Here is a 20,241-nt window from a genome sequence, read left to right on the forward strand (position 1 = left end):
TCTATGTATGTGTGTGTATATATATAGTTATATTTACATATATAAACTTAGGGTGTGGGAATTATGAATGGTAGGCAACTTCTTTACCACTGAGCTATATAGTCCAGATGTGTTTGTTTATTTGTTTTTGGGTTGTTTTTTTTGGTTTAGCTTGGGTGTTTGGTTTTTGTGGGAGTTTTTTTTGGGGGGGTGGCATTGGGACAGGGTCTCTCTATGTAGCTCTGGCTGTTCTAACCTCACACATATCTACCTGCCTCTGCCTCCCAAGTCCTGAGACTAATGCTGTGTGCTACCGTGTCCAGCCAGCTAAGATTTTATTTCAAAACCACAAACCTCCTAGCTCTCCCCGCCCCAGCCCTGGAATTGTTGAGGGAAAGACATAAATACGTGCATTCTTTTCAACTAGAACATTCTTCAAGTTGGGAAAAGAGACACTAGGCTTATTCACCACCTGGAAAGAAGCACGGGCGTCTGTAAACCTGGGCCTCAGACCTGGCTCGGCTGGCACAGGCATCTGTTGTCAAGACTGATGACCTGAGTTGGACTCTGAGGCTCCTCCCACAGGCTCTTCTGACTTCCACACACATAAGGACTATGGCATATACATGAAATCCCCATAAATACATGTAGTAAAAATGTTAAGGTTTGCAAAATCTTATTTTTATCTAAACTTTAAGATTCTTACTGAAGAGAGCCCAGCAGTTAAGAGTGCTTGAAGCACTTCCAAAGGGCTGTAGTTTGGTTCCTGGCACTCACATTAGGCAGCTTACCACCACCAGTTACTCCAACTCTAGGAGATCCGTTGTCCTCCTGTGCACTACTACACACGCACTCATGCACACACACAGAGAAACATAAAGGAACAACTCTCACTTAAAGTGACTACAGTATGCTAAGGGGGACTTCCTGATTTGCATCTATACACAGTTCCTGTTCTATGGGTTCAGGCTAGATGGCGACTTGAGCTCAAGGAATCTCAGAAACAGTCCTTGTAGATGTATTGTCTCTTCCCCTGTGGTATGACGTGTACACATGGCCCCCTCATGTCCAGTCAGTGGGTGTTAACACTGAGTGCACACTTCACCCCTGTTCTTCCACTTGTTACTTCCTAGAGAAACCACCCAAGATGGCAGTGGCCCTTTGATCTGCGTGTGGATATGCACTGACTATATGGGGTTTGAAACCTACCTAGAGGGTGATGGAAACACTGTGCAGGGCAGGAAAAGGGGAGCCCCTGTTGTCAACTGCTCCTACTCGCATCACAGGCGACTGAAAGCGGGTTGTGGATGTGCTGTCCTTCCCTGTAAGAAACAGTCTGTTTAAGGATAGGCTGGTCCAGGGGTACACAGTGTGTCTCACTGCAACTGGCCCAGTATCAATCCCAGTGTACATCTCTGCAAGGAGAACCCTAATAACCAGGTACAGGTAAACATTTACTGGTTATCCTCTGGCATGTGCCAAGTACACACAGTTTTATTCTGTCTAAACCCGGGCCTACATGTGCACATGGAAGCAGTGCCTAGCACTGACAAGGCAGAGGTGAGAGGCTGCCCGGAGCTTCTTAATCAGCTGGTCTAGCCTAAGTGAACTTTACATTCCGTGGAGACACACTGAGAACACCTATATCAACCTCTGGCCTCCATAAACCCCCGTGCACTTGCACACAAAAACGAAAATGACTCCAAGCAAATTTAATGCCACAGCCGTTAACGTGGGATTCAAACAAACACTCTGACTTTCTAGAACCATTCCCCTAAAACCATCCCATCATAAGAACAGAATCTGCTCTGGGTTGGGATTCTAATAGAAGCCCTCTCCTTCCATAATCTGTACTATAAGTTGTGACAACCCTGAGGAATCACTTTACCAAAGTGTACAGTATCCATTACCATCAGAAGCACTGCCTAGCGCATTCATTGGGGTGGACTAATTCATCCTAACCCACAGAAAGACACGTCTACTCAGATGAGCCGAGTCTGCTGACAAGAGCACTCCCAGGCTTATTGGCAGGAACTTTACAAAATTTATTCTCGGTATCTGATGTTGCAAACTTTAGGGTCTTTGAGATATGCCGGATCCTTGTATGTAACTGGCATAAACCCTGTAAAGAGATAAGTAAAGTTCTTGACAAAGATAATGAGCAAAACCTTAAAGTGGTCTGGCTCGGTCGTGCAGGTGAACCTACCCATTTTCTGAGCTCGCTTAATGGCTTTAGTCACTTCCTTCTGCTTCTTCCCACAAAGACCTGTGAAAATAGAAGAGGTGCTTCTACATGACCGGGACATTATTACTACATTCACAACGCGTTATTACTACATTCACACGTTATTACTACATTCACAACACTTTTCTAAGTTGACGATGCCAAGTTTCCTCTGCGAAGAGTCAGAAAGGTAAATCTTTTGCGGTCCTTTGGTCTCTCACACTACATTGTTACTGCAGTAACTGGGTATCAAGTGAACATCCATGTGGCAGAAACAAAACAAACATAAAACCAAATGACAGTTTGGATATCAGTTGCTGGCACTAAGTTTTAGTCTAAAAATGGTAATTTTAAAATGGATTTGGTTTTATTTTCAATTGAGTGCAGATGCTTGCAGAAGCCAGATATGCTAGGAACTGAGGGTGCTCCAATCCTCAGTAAGAACAATGTGCATTTTAGGCTGCTGGGCCACCTGTCTACACTGAAGACCCCGTTTTCCTGTCTTCCTGAAGCCTAGATTTCTCTATGTTGTCACCCTGTAGTTACTGTGAGTAAAGGCACTGAAGATAGTTCTCCCGAAGGACCTCACTCTGGGCCTTGTGGCAGCAGGTTTAATCGTGACTTGGCATGGTTTGAGGACCTGCCAGTCTCCTGAAATAAAAGCAGTCGATGCAATTCTTACCTGCACTTACTTTATTTCTTCTCCGTTTTGAGACAAGGTGTCTCTGTGTAGCCCTAACTGTCTCGGACTCACAGAAATCCACCTGGCTCTGTCTCCAGAGTGCTGAGGTTAAAGACGTGCACCACCACACCCAGCTTACAAGTACATTTCTTTGATTAAAAAAAGTACCTGTTGGGGTTGGGGATTTAGCTCAGTGGTAGAGCACTTGCCTAGGAAGCTCAAGGCCCTGGGTTCAGTCCCCAGCTCCGAAAAAAAGAACTAAAAAAAAAAAAAAGTACCTGTTATGTGCCTTCCGTAAATGCATCCGGTAAATGGAGAAATAAACTGGGACAAAAGCTGTTTGGAGTTATGTAGAGGGGATAATATTAGTATATTTGTTATTCAGCCCTAAACTATAAATTTAATTTTTTATAAACATCAAGTTTTGTAAACATTTAATGTTTCAGACATAGTTAATAACATAAAATAAAATACCTTGTAGCAACAAGCCATCTTTACAAGTTAACATCTAGTGTGTCAAAACTCCACAAGACCAAGTGTCATGAGTCAGCCATGTGTTTAGTGCTGTGGCTACTGACTCCTAAGCTACAAGCATCTAAAATACTGCTGCTCACAGCCAGTGAGTGGACCTTTGCCCTGCCACGGCGGGCTGTCACACATGAGGGCATCTACGCTAACTTACTTCCGTAGAACACGTTCAGAACACTGTCTAGGTACTGGGCACTGTGGCTCTTCCCACAATTACTGCTGCACTGTAGTTTTTACAATTTGTTGCATTTTCTCCTTCAAAAGTGGCTATTTGGGGTTGGGGATTTAGCTCAGTGGTAGAGCGCTTGCCTAGGAAGCATAAGGCCCTGGGTTCGGTCCCCAGCTCCAAAAAAAAAAAAAAAAACCACTTAACTATAATATCACATCATTCACTCTCCCTAAATTTGTTACTTTGTTTTGTTTCGAGAAAAGGCTTCTCTGGGTAGCCCAGGCTGTCCTGGAACCCCCTCTGTAGACCAGGCCGGCCTAAGACTCAGCAATCCTGCTTCTGCTTCCCTAGTGCTGGGATTAAAGGCGGGCACTGCCATCGATCGCCCAGCTAAACCTGCTGTTCCTAATTTGCTGAAAGCTTAAGGAGAAATAGTATTTAAAACAATAGCATAGTGAACTGCAAAGGTCAACTTCCCAAAAGGAGCTTTCCCAAAACATGCATCTATCAATGTGCATGAGCTTCTGTGCAGAAATAGAAAAAGGAGAAATAGTAACCCAAATACTAGTGAAATGAGGGGATGAGGGCTCCGAATTGAATAGAGCTAACATAGGAAGTTACAACAAGATTTGATATCTTGAAGTTGCTGATCCAACCTACATAAAACCTGCCGACAGTGCCAATCCTCTGAGCAAATAAACAGCAGACCCCCAGTCAAGTGTCGTAGAGGGAAAACCAGTGTTTACCTGTACATTCTTGTAATCTACACGTTTCTCACACAAGACGCACTTCTTAAGAGGCTCTTTATAGGGGTTTTCCATTGGGATTGGCTAGGATAAAAGGAAATCTCATGAAGAAAATGGGTTGAGACTCAATCAGAGAAATTAAAGCTATAGCTACATTTATACATTTCTATACAAGTACTTTATTTTGTGTCAGTCTGGCTAAAGAGAGATTGCCACCTTAAATATCCCGCCTTGAAGCAGAAAAGGATTTCCAAGATAAGTTGATTAAAGGATTCTTGCTCGAAAGCTGTGTTTCAGTTGCATATAATCAAAGTATCTTCGTTTACTTAAAATTAATTCAATTAAAAGTTTATTTCAAGACAGTTGCTTGGTATAAACATAATTCATTTCCTTTTAGATTAATTTATTAGAAGTATACATGTGCTAAGTCATTTATCCATCCACAAATGTCCTGCCAGGTATTCTTTATCGTTTCACTTTATAAATACAGTGTTCAATGGTTTCCTGCAGTACGAGGTTTGTTACCATCTCCTTCACAGAATGCTATGTGGTCTGTGGGCCCTGCACATTTTTCCACCTTGCTGTTTCTGACACAATGCCTCCCTCTAATTATAAGTATAGTTGTCACCAGTATAGTGACATTTCAAGTTTTGGTGAGCATACTAACAGGATTCATTGTGTGAAGTGTGTGTGTGTGTGTGTGTGTGTGTGTGTGCATGTGAGTGTGCATGCCCCTGTGTAATTATGCTTTGTTCTTATTTACCTTCTGCTGCTCTCAATCACCCAGCCTCTCTCCTCTTTCTAGTTCACGTCTTCATCCCCAATAACATCCCTTTCTGCTCTTAGGACTAACACAACATATATATTCCATAAACCTACCTCTTTTGTCTCTCCCCTGCCCTTTTTCTCATCACAATCCTTTTTCAGTGTTCCTGTTTTGTTTGGGGTTTTTTGTTTGTTTGTTTGTTTGGTGTGTCTCCTAAAATAAGCTCTCACTGTTAGCTCTAGCTGTCCTACAACTCGCTATGAAACATGGTAATCTCCAGTTCCCCATCCTTCTGTGTCAGCCTTCCAAATGCTGAAATTACAGGTTGTACCACCATACCCTGGCACAGGGTCTTAGTTTAGAAATGGCTTTGAAATCTCTAGTTTTCCTTAATTGTGATGAAGGAGTATGACTGTGTGCATCTTTCTGTGTGAAAGAAACAGAATTTCCATTAGTCACACAACCTAAAAAAGAAATGTAAATTCATCCTTCTAAAGTATGATGCAAGAATTAGATGGATTCACATTTGTGTAAACAACTTCCTAGGTATTTAACAGTTCCTTTAAGATTTCTTTGATTTCTTGCTGTTTTGTTTTGTGTTTTTTTTTTACACTTGATTTTAGCCAAAAGATCAAAAAGTGATTGTTTTTGTTGTTGCTGTAGCCCAGGTGGCTTCCAACTCATAAGCAAGCTCCTCTTGCCTCCACTTTTTTTTTTTTTTTTTTTTTTGGTTCTTTTTTTCGGAGCTGGGGACCGAACCCAGGGCCTTGCGCTTCCTAGGCAAGTGCTCTACCACTGAGCTAAATCCCCAACCCCTTGCCTCCACTTCCTAAGTGCTATCACAATGTGTGTGTGTGTGTTCACGACCAGATCTAGCGTGCCCTGAACATAAGCCGTATCCCTTCTCAACTCCAGCTAAGTTCTTGAGTGCATGTTCACAATTTAAACCCATAAAAATACACCCACAGTTCAGAAGCAACTAGTTGAATGTCTTACTGTAAAACCTGAATTTAGATCTTTTATCAAGGTAGCCTGTTAACTCTGACGAATGAGATGAAGACAGTGCCTTCCAAATTTCTATTACTTATAATTATCCTATCCACCAAAGCTATCTTTAGACATTCTCAAATCAAGTATCCTTATATTTAAAGAGAAATATATTACAGGCTGATTCTAGGAATTCTCTTCAAACCCAAGTGACTATAGTCAATAAAAGGTAACCATTATTTTGTCCTATAATAGAATTTCAAACACTTAAAAAAAAAGGTAGGCTGTATTTGGAAATTAATTAGTAATATAAGGGGGGAAATCTGGGGCTGGCAGGGTGTCCGTGGTTAAAAGCACTGCCTAACCTTACTGAGTACAGGGTTTGGATACCAGCACTCACTCACATCCAATGGTTTACGACCACCTCTTAATTCCAACTCCAGGAGAATCCAATGCCCTCTTCTGGTTTCCACAGCTGCCCTCCCCCCATGTACACCCAAAGAATAAAATAATGTTTTCTTTAAAAAAATAAAAAGGAATCTTACCAGGTCTTCATTGCTGGTTACCTGTTCATACTGTGAAAAACATCTTCTCCATGGCACAGAAACTAAAGAGAAAATACGACGACATAATTATTTTAATTTGCTGAATATCTAACCAAGACTTACAGTTTTTAAAGAGGCTAGATGAACCAAAAGGCACAATCATGAACATTCTTTTCACACAATGATTAGTTAACATCCTGTTAGATTTGGGACACAATAGGACTCAAAATGAGCGATTCCAAAGGCTTTGAATAAAGGTCATAATGTGTGTGTGTATTACAGTTACAACGGATTGTAACGCAAATATGTCCAGAAACAACAGAATGGTACTGTCATTCCAAAGGGAAAATTGAAAGATTCAAGTCGTTGACAAAGAAGCATAGAAACAAAAACAAAGTTAATGGTTGACTACACCATGCAGACAGGAGCCTAGATAGCATAACTGTTTCCTGAGAGGCTTCATCCAGTAGTGGATAGAAACAGATGCAGAGATCCACAGCCAAAAACAGTCGGTGCACAGCAAGTTTTATGGAGAGGTGGCGGGCGGGGGGGGGGGGTGTTGAGAGAGTCAGAGAGGTCAAGGACACCACAAGAAGATCTGCACGATCAGCTAACCTGGGCACATGGGGGCTCACAGAGACTGAACCACCAAGGAGCTGGCCCTGGGCCAGCTACACACTTGTAGCATTATGTACACATTGGTCTTCATGTGGGTTCCCTAACAATTGGAGTGGGACCTGTCTCTTATTCTGTTGCATGCCATTGGATCCCCTTCCTCTCTCTGCGCTGCCTGGTGGAGCCTCAATGGGAGAGAATGTGCCTAGTTCTGCGGCGACTTAATATCGGAGGCTGCGGTGGTACCCAAGGTGGGCATTCCCTTCCTCTGAGGAGAATAGCTGAAGTGTAATGGTAGAGGAGGGGTTTGTGAGGATAGACTGGGCGGAGGGGGCTGCGATCGGGATGTAAAGTGAATAAACAATGAGGAAAAACAGTTGACTACACCTCAAAGTCCTCTTCAGCTCTAGGAAACCAGTCTAGGGCGAGTCATGCTTCCCACCTATCTCAAACCTAATCGTATAGAATCATTTTGCTAACAGTGAAGACCCCACCGACAATCGGAACCGGAGTGCGGCTGCAATGCCATGCCGGACATTTTACCCGCGTGAGTTGCGCGATCCGTGAAGCAGCCAGTCGCGGTTGTCAAGTTCTTCCTCCCTATACAGCTGCGCAGAGCAAGCAGACCTGCCATGGTTCTCTGCCCTTCCTCTTCCTTTCCGTTTCCCTAAGCGCCCCCGACAGGTCCCTTCCGATATTCTTCCCCTGCTGGCCCGCGATGCTTACGCAAAGGTTCCGGTGCGAAGGTAGCCAGGATTTCAATGCTCCGTACCTTTGTGTTCCCGCGCTCCCCGGGCCGGAAGTCACGTGACACACGGGCTGTGCTGCAGAGAGATGGAGAGCTGATGCTCCGTCACTTGCTTACGGCTCCAGACCCGCGGCACCAGCTCCGGTCTGCACCGAGGGCGGCTGTCGCAGGGACTCTGGGCCGTTGTCATGGAGGAAAGTTCTCCCCGCATCCGCCGGCGGGTGTCTCTCCGCAAAAGAAACCGCCGCAGCCTAGAGAGCCTCGGTGCCGCCCGGGCCCCAGCCGAGCTCCAGCCCGCCGAGGACACGGAGGACGAAGCTGCGGCTGGGAGCCGCCGGCGGAAAACCGGGAGCCCGGAGCCCGCCCAGGTACAGCCCTGCTGAGTGCCCGCATCCCCGCAGGTTCACCCGGTCCCGTCATCACAGGGGCTGCGGTGACAACCGCGTCCTCCCCCCGCCCCGGGCATGGCTACGCGGGGGCGAAACCGCCCTCTTCCCAGGTGCACACCATTGACCACTTAGATGAGTAGCCTTCGCTCGCTCTCCTCACCTTTGTTATCCATGATCTCCAGCACTTGGGAGACCCTTAAACACCTGACTTCTAGGTGGATGTGAAACCTACACACTCCCACCCCCGTCGGAAGAAGTGTTCGCGGGCCAATTAACTGACTTGACAAACGAGCCCTCCAAATGGCTCGTTTCTACTTTACTAATAAAACTTTTTTATTGATAATCTATTAAGTGCTACTTACGTTATTAAACTAGCCATATCATGTAGATTTTACAACAGTAACTGGGTCCTGGGAAGTTGAGAGACTGAAGTCTGACTCAATAAATAATTATTACCTCCCAGTTTACATCTTTTCTGTTCAGTAAGCCACCCTGCATGAGTGTGCACATAACTGTCTCCAAATTCAGAATGGAATTTTTTTCTGGGGTCTGGTGGTACAGTCAAGATTTTGTATCAGACTGGCTTCTACGTTCCAGCCTGGGCCCGAATTACTGTAGTTACCAGAAGCATCTATTGAACCGACAACCCTGTACATGGTTACCGTTCTTTCATTTCTTGATGCTTTAGCACACGTTTAAGAATTCAAATGCCAAAGACGAGGTAGGGGGATGGAGGATGGGGCTCAGCGATGGAGACTGGGGCAGGCCCTGGGCTCACACCACAGCACCAAATAATTTAACATTCCAATATCACCCCTTGTGGTGATAAGAAATAAGAATGCTTACTTAGAATGTCCAACACCCTGGGCTTGATCCCAGCACCTCATAAAACCAAGTATGGTGATGGCATTCAGGAGACAGAAGTAGGAGAATCTAGGATGTGTAGCCTCTGTTATATGAGAGCCTGTACTGACTCAAAAATATTTTTAAACATCCTGATATTCCATGATAACCCAGCAGCGCTATTTAGGCAAGTCAGAACCACTCTCTGGACTTGTTTCTTTTGTTTGGTGATGGTAATATGTGTTCAGAGGATAATTTGCATATAGTGATATATTTGGGGATAGCCTTTTGCTGGAACTTTTTTTTTAATGAGGATAGAATTCATTTATGTATCTTTGTTTCCTTTTCAGGAAAATGACAGTGAAGAGGACATGTTTGGTGACTATAACAGCTTTTCAGAAAATTCCTTCTTAGCTCAAGTTGATGACCTGGAGCAGAAATATATACAACTGCCTGACTGTGGGAGCCGAGGTACAGACTCCGGCACCAAAGACCTCTGTTCAGAAGGCCTCGGGAACAGCCTCAGTGTTCCTGCTGTAGATTTCACTGACTCTGAAACCAGAGAGTACATAAAGAAGCAGGGTGATCTAGATGTCCCTGTTGAGCCAGAGGTAGGAGGCGATCTTTCATTCGATATGCCTTCTTCTCAAATCTTATACTTTGAAAGTATGCAGAACTCCTCAAAAGATTTGGGTGATCAGTCCACCAAGGGAAGAGATGGGAAGTCATCGAATGAAGAATTGCATCATAGCCACAGAGAGCAACCCCAGCCAAAGAGCGACTTCTCTGACGTCGGCGGCTCCTCAGAGGCGAGCAGGAGGAGAAGTATCAAAGACTGCCTGAAAAGCGCCATGACTGGGAATGCCAGGGCCCAGACCCCAGCATTTCCCAGGAGTAAACAACTCAGGGAGACACTGCTGTCTGAGGAGATCAGCGTTGCTAGGAAAGCCATCGAGTCACCGTCAGATGATCTTGGTCCCTTTTATTCACTACCCAGCAAAGTGAGAGACCTCTATGCTCAGTTGAAAGGAATCAAAAGACTATATGGTAATGCTTCTTATAAAAGGGAAACCAATCTCACAATTCAGATAGTATTGTAATATTAATCCAAATCGGTGGGAGCAAGCGACTCCCTGGTTCCGTTTCTCATCTCCAACGACAGGAATATCAGTTGCATTAGCCCTGCATCACTGTCGTGGACTTCTTTCCTTCCGTATGTATGTCCTTCTCAAGCCTGGCTTTGTCTCTTGCCGAAGTAGCCTTCGGTCCGCCCAATCTGGGCCCTGTTTCCAGAGCAGCTTCTCGTTCTACTGTGCACCACACAACTGAATTCTCATCCCTTCATTCTCTGCTTCTGACTTTCTCCTCTGATTGGCTTTTGCTGTTTCTTCGGCAGTCGTTGAAATCCCTTTGAATGCTCAGAGCCTTAAGTGAAAGAAGTCGGTAGTAGCAGTTAAAAATTAAACACATTTAAAGACGGCTAAGATTTAAGTGCAAAAGAGACAGCAGTGTGGAGGCTAGAGAGTTGGCTTAGTGGCTAAGAGCACTGGCTGCTCTTCCAAAGGACCCAGGTTCAATTCCCAGCACCCACATGGCAGCTCACAACTACTTCCAGGAAAGCTGACACCATCACACACACATACAAGCAGGAACACCAGTGCACATAAAATAAAAATCATTTTTTAAAAAGACCTCAGTAGTAATTATTTCATGTTTTTCAAAAGTCCTGCATCCTTGCATATATTTCAGAGAGACCATGGTAAACAAGGGGACAGCAGCTGACATCCTAGGAGATCAGTCCGTCAGCCATCACTGAAAGCACCACTGGGAGAACTTCTAAACTATTTGAAGACCTGGATTGTCAGAAGACAGGTTGGAGACGTAGAATGATAGGAAACTAATCACCACCTTCAGACAGTAAGAATCTGAGACATTCTAGATGGCTGTTCCCTTAGGACTACCTGGTTCCCAGCACCCACACGGTAGCTGACAGCCTTCTGTAACTCCAGGTCCAGGGGATCTGAGGTCCTCTTCAGACCTCTGTGGGACTATACATGTGCTTGTACACATAAACATGGAACCCAAGACATTCTAAATTGTGAGGCACATGGCTTGTGAGGGAACAGCTGAGTATTGGGTATTGTGTACAGCCCTGCAGTCCTCGCCCTCAGGAGGTGGAGGTCAGAAGATCAGGACTTCAAGGTCATTCTCAGATACATAGGAAGTTCTAGGCCAGCCTGGGCTACATGAGACCCTATCAGCAATACCGAAGGGACCTTCTGTTACCCTAGGTACATGCTAACTTGCTTCCCTCTGCCCTTCTGCCAGCTGCTTTGTTCAGTCTCAGCCTGCTACCGAGGGGGATCCCTTGAGAGAAGGATCTTAGGGCTCTCCTGTTTTGCTTCTGGGGTTTGTAGGTATTTTGTGGTATTCAACTTTGAACCCATGCCACGATAGGTACTCCGCCACTGAATTACATCCCCAGCCTTCGTGTTTTCAAACAGGGCCTTATAGCACAGACTCGCCCCAGACTAATGATCTTTGGGACCTGTGTCCCAAATGCCGAGATTACAAGCATGTGCCACGCTGTTCAACCAGGATAGGGATGGAGCTCAGCGTTCATGTCCCTAGCACTGTACGTAGATATATGCTTTAGAGAGTCCTCAACTGCCAGGTTGTGCGGCCTCTTTAACCCTGGCCGTTTTACTTAAGCAGTGCACTATCTGTTTAAAAGGGGAGAGTACTGTAGTTAGATATTTTTACTAACCACACGATAATTATAATGACTGTCAGTTATATCCGTAGTGTCTAATAAAAGCCTCAGCAAGCAGCTTTGCATAAGTGAGGGCAAGTGTATGTGTGCTCACGCATGTGCGGCTAAGTTTTGGTATAACACCTGCAGTTTCATAACTGGTGGGTGAGACCAGTCTGAAATACTTAATTTACATTCTAAATATTTTGGCTTATTTACCATCTGGAGATTAAACCCAAGGCCTCGCACATTAAACACACACTTTACTACTGAGATGAAACTCTCAGCTTAATTTCTTTTAAGATTCACTTCTGTATATGAGTTCACTATACCTCTTTTCAGACACAATTGAACATCGAATCCGACTGTTACTCGGGCATAACTATTTTAATGCCTTGTTTTGAGGAGGGATCTCACTATAGCCCTGGCTTGCCTGGAATTCACAGCTGTCTACCGTCTCCCTAGGACTAGGATTAAAGGTCTGCACCCACTCCCGGCCTCACCTTTAAAACAAACATATTCAAGCCGTTTAAGTTTGGGATGAATTCTCTCAAACTATTTTAAGTGTATAAAATGCTCAATTATAGACTCACTTTTTAACTTCTATTTATTTTCGTATACTTGTATGCGTATGTGTGGGTCGCACATGTGAGTCAGGACAACTTGTGGGATTTGGTTCTCTCCATTCACTGCGTGGGTCCTTGGGATCAAGGCTTGGCAGCAGACGTCCTTGTGCAGCACTGAACCCTCTCACTAGCCCTACATTCCCATTCTTAATTACGTAATTGCAGTAGCTTTCTTAATTTCCCACCCCCCAACCCCAGTACTCATAAACATTCCACAGGTACTGTTTGCACCCTTCTCCGTGTCCATGGAGAATCCTAGAGGAAACACTGACGTTCCAAACAGATCCTGGCAGCTGATGTTCTCACAGTGGTTTCTTCCCTCTGTGGTCGGCTCTGGGTTTTCTTTCTCTCTCTTTCTTTCTTTCTTTCTTTCTTTCTTTCTTTCTTTCTTTTTTTTTTTTTTAAGGTATCTTTTTTTTTTTTTTTTTTTTCCAGAGCTGGGGACCGAACCCAGGGCCTTGCGCTTCCTAGGCCAGCGCTCTACCACTGAGCTAAATCCCCAGCCCCTTCTTTCTTTTTTTTTAAGATTTATTTATTTACTATATAAAAATATACTGTAGCTGTCCTCAGGCACACCAAAAGAGGGCATCTCATTACAGATGGTTGTGAGCCACTATGCGGTTGCTGGGATTTGAACTCAGGACCTCTGGAAGAGCAGTCAGTGCTCTTAACCACGGAGCCATCTCTCCAGCCTGGCTCTGGGTTCTCTGTGTGCAACTTTTCCCCCTTCCTGTTTGTAGGTTACTCGTTTTTATGTATGGATTACTCTGCCTGTTTCTCTAATGATAAAATTCTACTTGGTCTAGAGAGATGCTCAACAGTAAAAAACATTCGCTGATCTTCCAGGGTCCTGGGTCCAAGTCTCAGCACCAGGGTACATCAAGTGTTGCGATGGCACGTATGTATGTATACATACATGCAAGCTAAACAACCACACAGAAACATGCTAGTATTCACTGTTAATGCCCACTTCAAATTACTTCCTTCTGTTATCATCATTTTGATCCAGGGCCCTATGAAACCCGGTCTAGCTAAGTAGTTGGGAATGAGCTTGATCTTCTGATCTCTGTCTCCACTACGCGGGTGCTAGGTTTTCAGGCACCACAGCCACCAGACTCCTCAGGTGAGCACTCTACCCTCTGGAGTGCATCCTTTTTTTTTTTTTTTTGTTCTTTTTTTCGGAGCTGGGGACGGAACCCAGGGCCTTGCGCTTCCTAGGTAAGCGCTCTACCACTGAGCTAAATCCCCAGCACCTCTGGAGTGCATCCTTAATCTACTCCTTGGAGCTCCAGTTGTCACAGTGTCTCCCAGGTTGTTCTTTTGTTGATTATTTCTCAGTGATTGGGGGTGGGAACAACAGGACCCTGGACGCACCAGGTAGTAACTGAAGCCCTCTACGGTTTAAAAGTCCTTACCTAAAATACCATTTGGGCTAATCAAAGGCTGTTTGGGTGCTTAGGAACCAAAGGACCATTAGGGACTTGAATTGTCCTTAAGAGAGCAACCTGAAGACTTGCAGCGTGTGCAAGATCTTGCATATTTCCTTTTCTTCCTCTCCCTATTTCTGCAAAGAGGTTCTTCAGTGGGTGAGGGAGGTAAGCTATACGATCCTGAAGAAGAAGGGAGGATTTAGAATGATCACAGGTCCTCATGCTGTCCTTGGTCACAGGGAGCTGTCTGCCCTGCTGGAATCTGACACCTACAACTGTAACTGTTGCCAGTCCAAGCCCAAAATCCTGAAAATGCACAGCATTACACATGTGACATATATCCTCACATATATCCTCACGAGACGGTTACCACATTGATATACTGGATTTCCTCCCAGAAAAAAAATCTTGAGAGCTTAGAAGGGGAAATAATCTCTTGCATTTTTCTTTAAATTCTACAGACTGGCAACATACTTGCTTAACGTTAAGTTCTGTGCAAGAAAGGAAAAATTTAATATACTCCTTGCCAACGAGTGGCGGAAAGACCCTTGTGGCCGAGATCTTAATGCTGCAGGAACTTCTCTGCCGACAGAAAGACGTTTTACTGATCCTTCCCTATGTGGCCATTGTGCAAGAAAAGGTGTGTGGCTACATAGTTGTAACTTCCTAGTGTGGTGTTTTCAGGTCTAAAGGCTAGAGTCAATGTATTAGCTTTAAGTTGAGTCATGATCTTTTTGGGGAGGAATATACAAAAGTAACACGGAATACTTAATTATTTTCAAGTAGTTACTGTATATAGTTTTTCCTAAGTCTCTTTGAGCTGTATCTTAAATGTTCCATTAATACTGAGCCTGCTTTTTCAACCAGAAACCAGCTCACTACCTCATCAGGATAAGTGAGTCAGTCTGATGTGGCTTTTATATAAAAGGTTATGAATAAAGTCTGTTTTCATATTATAGTTTAAAAGTTAACACGTCAGGGTTGGAGGGGAGCTTAAGAGCCTTGGCTGCTTACCTGGAAGCCTTAGGTTTATCTGTGGAGCATCCACCTCAAAATCATCTGTAACCGAGGGAAGCCATTACCCTCTCTGGCTCCTGGCACTACCTGCACACAGTGCACAGGTAGGTATGCAGACAGAACACCCACACACATGTAATTAAAGTGTTACATGCACTTAATTCGTAAAGACAAAGGCCTTATTTAAAAACCAGCAGTTGCTAGATTGGACCCCCAGATGGGGACAGTTTTAAATCAAGGGAATCCCTCTGACTTTTAACTGGACCTCTTATTTGTGGTTTTCTTTAACTAATATTCTAGATTTCCAGTTTGTCGAGTTTCGGTATAGAACTTGGTTTCTTTGTCGAAGAATATGCTGGCAGCAAAGGAAGATTTCCTCCAATTAAAAGGAGGGAAAAGAAGTCGCTGTACATCGCCACCATTGAGAAAGGGCATAGCCTGGTGAACGCCTTGATTGAAACGGGAAGGATGGGCACTCTAGGCCTGGTTGTCGTCGATGAGGTTGGTTAACGTCATGTTTCTGATATCAGCTCTTTCCCCAGCTATGGTTTGGATCCTCTTGGTAACTACCTTAATGTACAGGGCACAAGGGGAGACATTCCACGGTAGATAATCTTAAATCCGGTCTCCCGCAGATGTTTCTTGAAATGTGAACATGTGTCTTAGGAGACATTTTATAATGTTACTCCTTGAATCCCAGATGTATCAGGATGCTGCCCCAAATTTTACTAACCTAAAGCATTAGTGAAATTGTGTGTGTGTGTGTGTGTGTGTGTGTGTGTGTGTGTGTATGTGTGTATATGTGTGCATGTGTATGTGCATGTACATGTGTATGTGTGTGTGCATGTGTGTATGTGTGCATGTGTGTGTATGTGTGTGTGCATGTGTGTGTGTGTGTGTGTGCTGGCGTTCTAATACCCAGGATAGGTTCATTCTGCACCAAACAGTTGTTTTATATGGACAGGAAGTGAAATCTGTCTCTTTTCCTCCATCCCCGCCTTAAATCACAGTTGCACATGATTGGTGAGGGGAGCCGTGGTGCCACACTGGAGATGACCCTGGCCAAAGTCCTCTACACCAGCAGTGAGTATTGACTTGCAGCCGGTTCTGTGTGGAAATGACAGATTCCATCACTAGTTTATACTGCCTCGAACAAGATGTTTAAGGTTCCTGCCTCCGCCTGTAAGCTCCTACGTTCTTGTTGAACGGATATGGATGGTGACGATTACAAAGGTGCTTAGTCAGGCCATCGGCCTCCAATCGCTGTGAGATGGAGACTGAGGCGGGGCTGACCTGGTGAGACAGTTGTGAGGGTTACGTAAGAGGAATGCTGCTTCTCCGGTGACGCCATGTGGCACTGGGTAAGATCTGCTGCCACCGTGGTCCTCAGCATCACCACCATCTTCCCAGTGGAGGAACAATATGTACATTTTTTTAAATATTTTTTTAAGACAGGGTCTTGCTGTATAGCTCTAGCTGCCTTGGAACCTGCTTGGAGACAGGGTGGTCCCAAAGTCACAGAGAGCCTGCTTCTGCCTTCCGAGTCCTGAGATTAAGGGTTTGCACCTCTTGGCATCCCCAATAGTGACTGGGTTTGCTGACTGCACGTGGGATGGATCCCCATGAGTGACAGTCCTGGATGGCCTTTCCTTCAGTCTCTGCTCCACACTTTGTCACCGTGTTTCCTCCTGTGAGTGTTTTGTTCCCTCGTTGAAGAAGGACTGAAGCTTTTGTCTTTCTTCTTGTTGAGCTTCATGTAGTCTATAAATTATATCTTGGGTATTCCGAACTTTTGGGCTAATATCCACTTACCAGTGAGTGCGTATCACGTGTGTTCTTTTTGATTGGGTTACCTCACTCAGGATGATATTCTCTAGTTCCCTCCATTTGCCTAAGAATTTCATAAAGTCATTGTTTTTGATAGCTGAGTAATATTCCATTGTGTAGATGTACCACATTTTCTGTATCCATTCCTCTGTTGAAGAGCATCTGGGTTCTTTCCAGCTTCTGGCTATTATAAATAAGGCTGCTATGAACATAGTGGAGCACGTGTCTTTGTTATATGTTAGAGCATCTTTTGGGTATAAGCCCAAGAGAGGTGTAGCTGGGTCCTCAGGTAGTACTATGTCCAATTTTCTGAGGAATCTCCAGACTGATTTCCAGAATGGTTGTACCAGTCTGCAATCCCACCAACAATGGAGGAGTGTTCCTCTTTCTCCACATCCTCGCCAGCTTCTGCTGTCACCTGAGTTTTTTATCTTAGCCATTCTGACTGGTGTGAGGTGGAATCTCAGGGTTGTTTTGATTTACATTTCCCTGATGACTGAGGATGTCGAACATTTTATTAGGTGTTTTGTGGCCATTCGATATTCCTCAATTGAGAATTCTTTGTTTAGCACTGTACCCCATTTTTAATAGAGTTATTTGATTCTCTGGAGTCTAACTTCTTGAGTTCTTTGTATATATTGGTTATTAGCCCTCTATCAGATATAGGATTGGTAAAGATCTTTTCCCAGTCTGTTGGTTGCCATTTTGCCCTAATGACAGTGTCTTTTGCCTTACAGAAGCTTTGCACTTTTATGGGGTCCCATTTGTTGATACTTTTTTTTAAGGATTATTTATTTATTATATATGAGTACCACTGTAGCTGTCTTCAGACACACCAGAAGAGGGCATCAAATCCCATTACAGATGGTTGTGAGCCACCATGTGATTGCTGGGAATTGAACTTAGGACCTCTGGAAAGAGCAGTTAGTGCTCTTAACCACTGAGCCATCTCTCCAGCCCCCATTTTTCGATTCTTGATCTTAGAGCATAAGGTATTATTGTTCTGTTCAGGAAATTTTCCCCAGTGCCCATGTGATCAAGACTCTTTCCCTTTTTTCCTTCTATTAGTTTGAATGTATCTGGTTTTATGTCCAGATCCACTTGGACTTTAGCTTTGTACAAGGAGATAAGAATGGGTCAATTTGCATTCTTCTACATGCCGATCTCCAGTTGAACCAGCATCATTTGCTGGAAATGCTATTTTTTTTTTCCGTTTGATGGTTTTGGCTCCTTTGTCAAAAATCAAGTGACCATAGGTGTGTGGGTTCATTTCTAGGTCTTCAATTCTATTCCACTGGTCTATCTGCCTGTCTCTGTACCAGTATCATACCGTTTTTATTACTATTGCTCTGTAATACTGCTTGAGTTCAGGGATAGTGATTTGATTCCCCCTGAAGTCCTTTTATTGTTGAGAATAGTTTTCACCATCCTGGATTTTTTGTTATTCCAAATGAATTTGCAAATTGCTCTTTCTAAGTCCATGAAGAACTGACTTGAAATTTTGATGGGGATTGCATTGAATCTGTAGATTGTTTTTGGCAAGATGGCCACTTTTACTATATTAATCCTGCCAATCTATGAGCATAGGAGATCTTCCATCTTCTGAGATCTTCAATTTCTTTCTTCAGAGACTTGAAGTTCTTATCATACAGATCTTTCACTTGCTTGGTTAAAGTCACACCAAGGTATTTTATATTATTTGTGACAATTGTGAAGGGTGTCATTTCCCTAATTTCTTTCTTGGCTTGTTTCTCTTTTGTGTAGAGGAAGGCTACTGATTTGTTTGAGTTAATTTTTTTTTTTTTTTTTTTGGAGCTGGTGACCGAACCCAGGGCCTTGCACTTCCTAGGCAAGCGCTCTACCACTGAGCTAAATCCCCAACCCCTTGAGTTAATTTTATATCCAACCACTTTGCTAAAGTTGTTTATCAGTTCAGGAGTTCTCTGGTGGAATTTTTGGAGTCACTTAAGTATACTATCTTATCATCTGCAAATAGTGATATTTTGACTTCTTCCTTTCCAAAATGTGTCCCTTTGACCTCTTTTTGCTATCTGATTGAGAACTTCAAGTACTATGTTGAATAGGTAGGGAGAGAGTGGACAGCCTTGTCCCTGATTTTAGTGGGATTGCTTCAGGTTTCTCTCCATTTAGTTTGATGTTACCTATTGGTTTGCTGTATATGGCTTTTACTATGTTTAGGTATGGGCCTTGAATTCCTGATATTTCCAGTACTTTTATCATGAAGTGGTGTTGAATTTTGTCAAATGCTTTCTCAGCATCTAATGAGATGATAATGTGTGTTTTTTTTTTCCTTTGACTGTCTATATAGTAGATTACGTTGATGGATTTCTGTATATTGAACCATCCTTGCATCCCTGGAATGAAGCCTACTTGATCATGATGGATGATGGCTTTGATGTGTTCTTGAATTCCATTTGCGAGAATTTTATTGAGTATTTTTGCATCGTTATTCGTAAAGGAAATTGGTCTGAAGTTCTCTTTGTTGGATCTTTGTGTGGTTTAGGTATAAGCATAATTGTGGCTTCATAGAAGGAATCAAGTAGTGTTACCTCTGTTTCTCTTTTGTGGAATAGTTTGAAGAGTATTTGGTATTAGGTCTTTATGAAGGTCTGATAGATTTCTGCACTAAACCCATCTGGTCCTGGGCTTTTTTCAGTTGGGAGACTTTTAATAGCTGCTTCTATTTCTTTAGGAGTTATGGGGTTGTTTAAATGGTTTATCTGTTCCTGATTTAGCTTTGGTACCTGGTATCTGCCTAGAAATTTGTCCATTTCCTCCAGATTTTCCAGTTTTGTTGAAAATAGACTTTTGTAGTGGGATCTGATGATTTTCTGAACTTCCTCAGTTTCTATTGTTACATCTCCCTTTTCATTTCCGATTTTGTTAATTTGGATACTGTCTCTGTGCCCTCTGGTTAGTCTGACTAAGGGTTTATCCACCTTATTGGTTTTTCTCAAAGAACCAGCTCCTGGTTTTGTTGATTCTTTAGATAGTTCTTTTCGTTTTTACTTGGTTAATTTTAGCCCCGAGTTTGATTATTTCCTGTCATCTACTCTCTTGGGTGTGTGCTTCTTTTTGTTCTAGAGCTCTCAGGTGTGCTGTCAAGCTGCTAGTGTATGCTCTCTCCAGTTTCATTTTGGAGGCACTCAGAGCTATGTATTTTCCTCTTAGCACGGCTTCCATTGTGTCCCATAAGTCACTGGCGCACCACTGTCCCAGCTGCCATCTTTCCAGATTGTCAGAAATGTGAAACTTCTTTCTAGGAGGCAGCCTCCTGTTCTGGGTACCAGGGCCCCAGCCTTTTCTTTGCTCAGGGTGAGTCCCTATGGAAGTTGTGTTTCCTGAAG

At 43.6% G+C, this 20,241-nt stretch overlaps 2 protein-coding genes across 13 annotated transcripts in view; one reads left to right on the forward strand and one right to left on the reverse strand.

Moving 5' to 3' along the window:
* Nucleotides 1–1,677: 1,677 nt before the first annotated feature.
* On the reverse strand, nt 1,678–8,099 carry Mrps18c (mitochondrial ribosomal protein S18C). Of its 3 annotated transcripts, none has more exons than NM_001105996.1 (6): nt 7,785–7,905; nt 6,627–6,688; nt 4,329–4,412; nt 3,164–3,221; nt 2,186–2,245; nt 1,678–2,101 (listed from the first exon to the last, which is right to left on the reverse strand). In NM_001105996.1, exons 1-6 carry the CDS (start codon nt 7,873–7,875, stop codon nt 2,025–2,027), a joined length of 432 nt encoding a protein of 143 aa, NP_001099466.1. In that variant the 5' UTR covers nt 7,876–7,905; the 3' UTR covers nt 1,678–2,024. The 3 variants fall into 3 exon arrangements, with proteins under 3 accessions (NP_001099466.1, XP_087438536.1, XP_087438537.1); XM_087582410.1 differs by lacking the exon at nt 7,785–7,905 and adding an exon at nt 8,014–8,099 and having other exon boundaries at nt 2,001–2,101; XM_087582411.1 differs by lacking the exon at nt 3,164–3,221 and having other exon boundaries at nt 2,001–2,101; nt 7,785–7,883.
* Helq (helicase, POLQ-like) overlaps nt 7,977–20,241 on the forward strand; it is a 49,989-nt gene continuing 37,724 nt past the window's right edge. For 6 of the 10 annotated variants that reach the window (XR_015636696.1, XR_015636697.1, XR_015636698.1 and 3 more), the window contains exons 1-5: nt 8,047–8,357; nt 9,572–10,268; nt 14,491–14,669; nt 15,347–15,547; nt 16,057–16,129. Coding sequence is in view for 7 of the 10 variants with exons in the window: in XM_087583746.1 (XP_087439872.1) it covers nt 8,178–8,357; nt 9,572–10,268; nt 14,491–14,669; nt 15,347–15,547; nt 16,057–16,129 (1,330 nt within the window). In the remaining 3 variants the exon portion in view is untranslated. 10 annotated transcript variants of the gene reach the window in all.

Source organism: Rattus norvegicus, chromosome 14 (assembly GCF_021556685.1).
Source record: "Rattus norvegicus strain SHRSP/BbbUtx chromosome 14, alternate assembly SHRSP_T2T, whole genome shotgun sequence".
NCBI lineage: Eukaryota > Metazoa > Chordata > Mammalia > Rodentia > Muridae > Rattus > Rattus norvegicus.

Coding starts and splice junctions, on each gene's coding strand:
- Mrps18c (NM_001105996.1), bottom strand. CDS start 7,875: ATGGCAGGTCTGCTTGCTCTGCGCAGCTGTATAGGGAGGAAGAACTTG. Junction 6,689..7,784: donor GGATCGCGCAACTCACGCGG/GTAAAATGTCCG, acceptor TTTTCTCTTTAG/TTTCTGTGCCATGGAGAAGA. Junction 2,246..3,163: donor TTACGGAAGGCACATAACAG/GTACTTTTTTTT, acceptor CTATTTTCACAG/GTCTTTGTGGGAAGAAGCAG.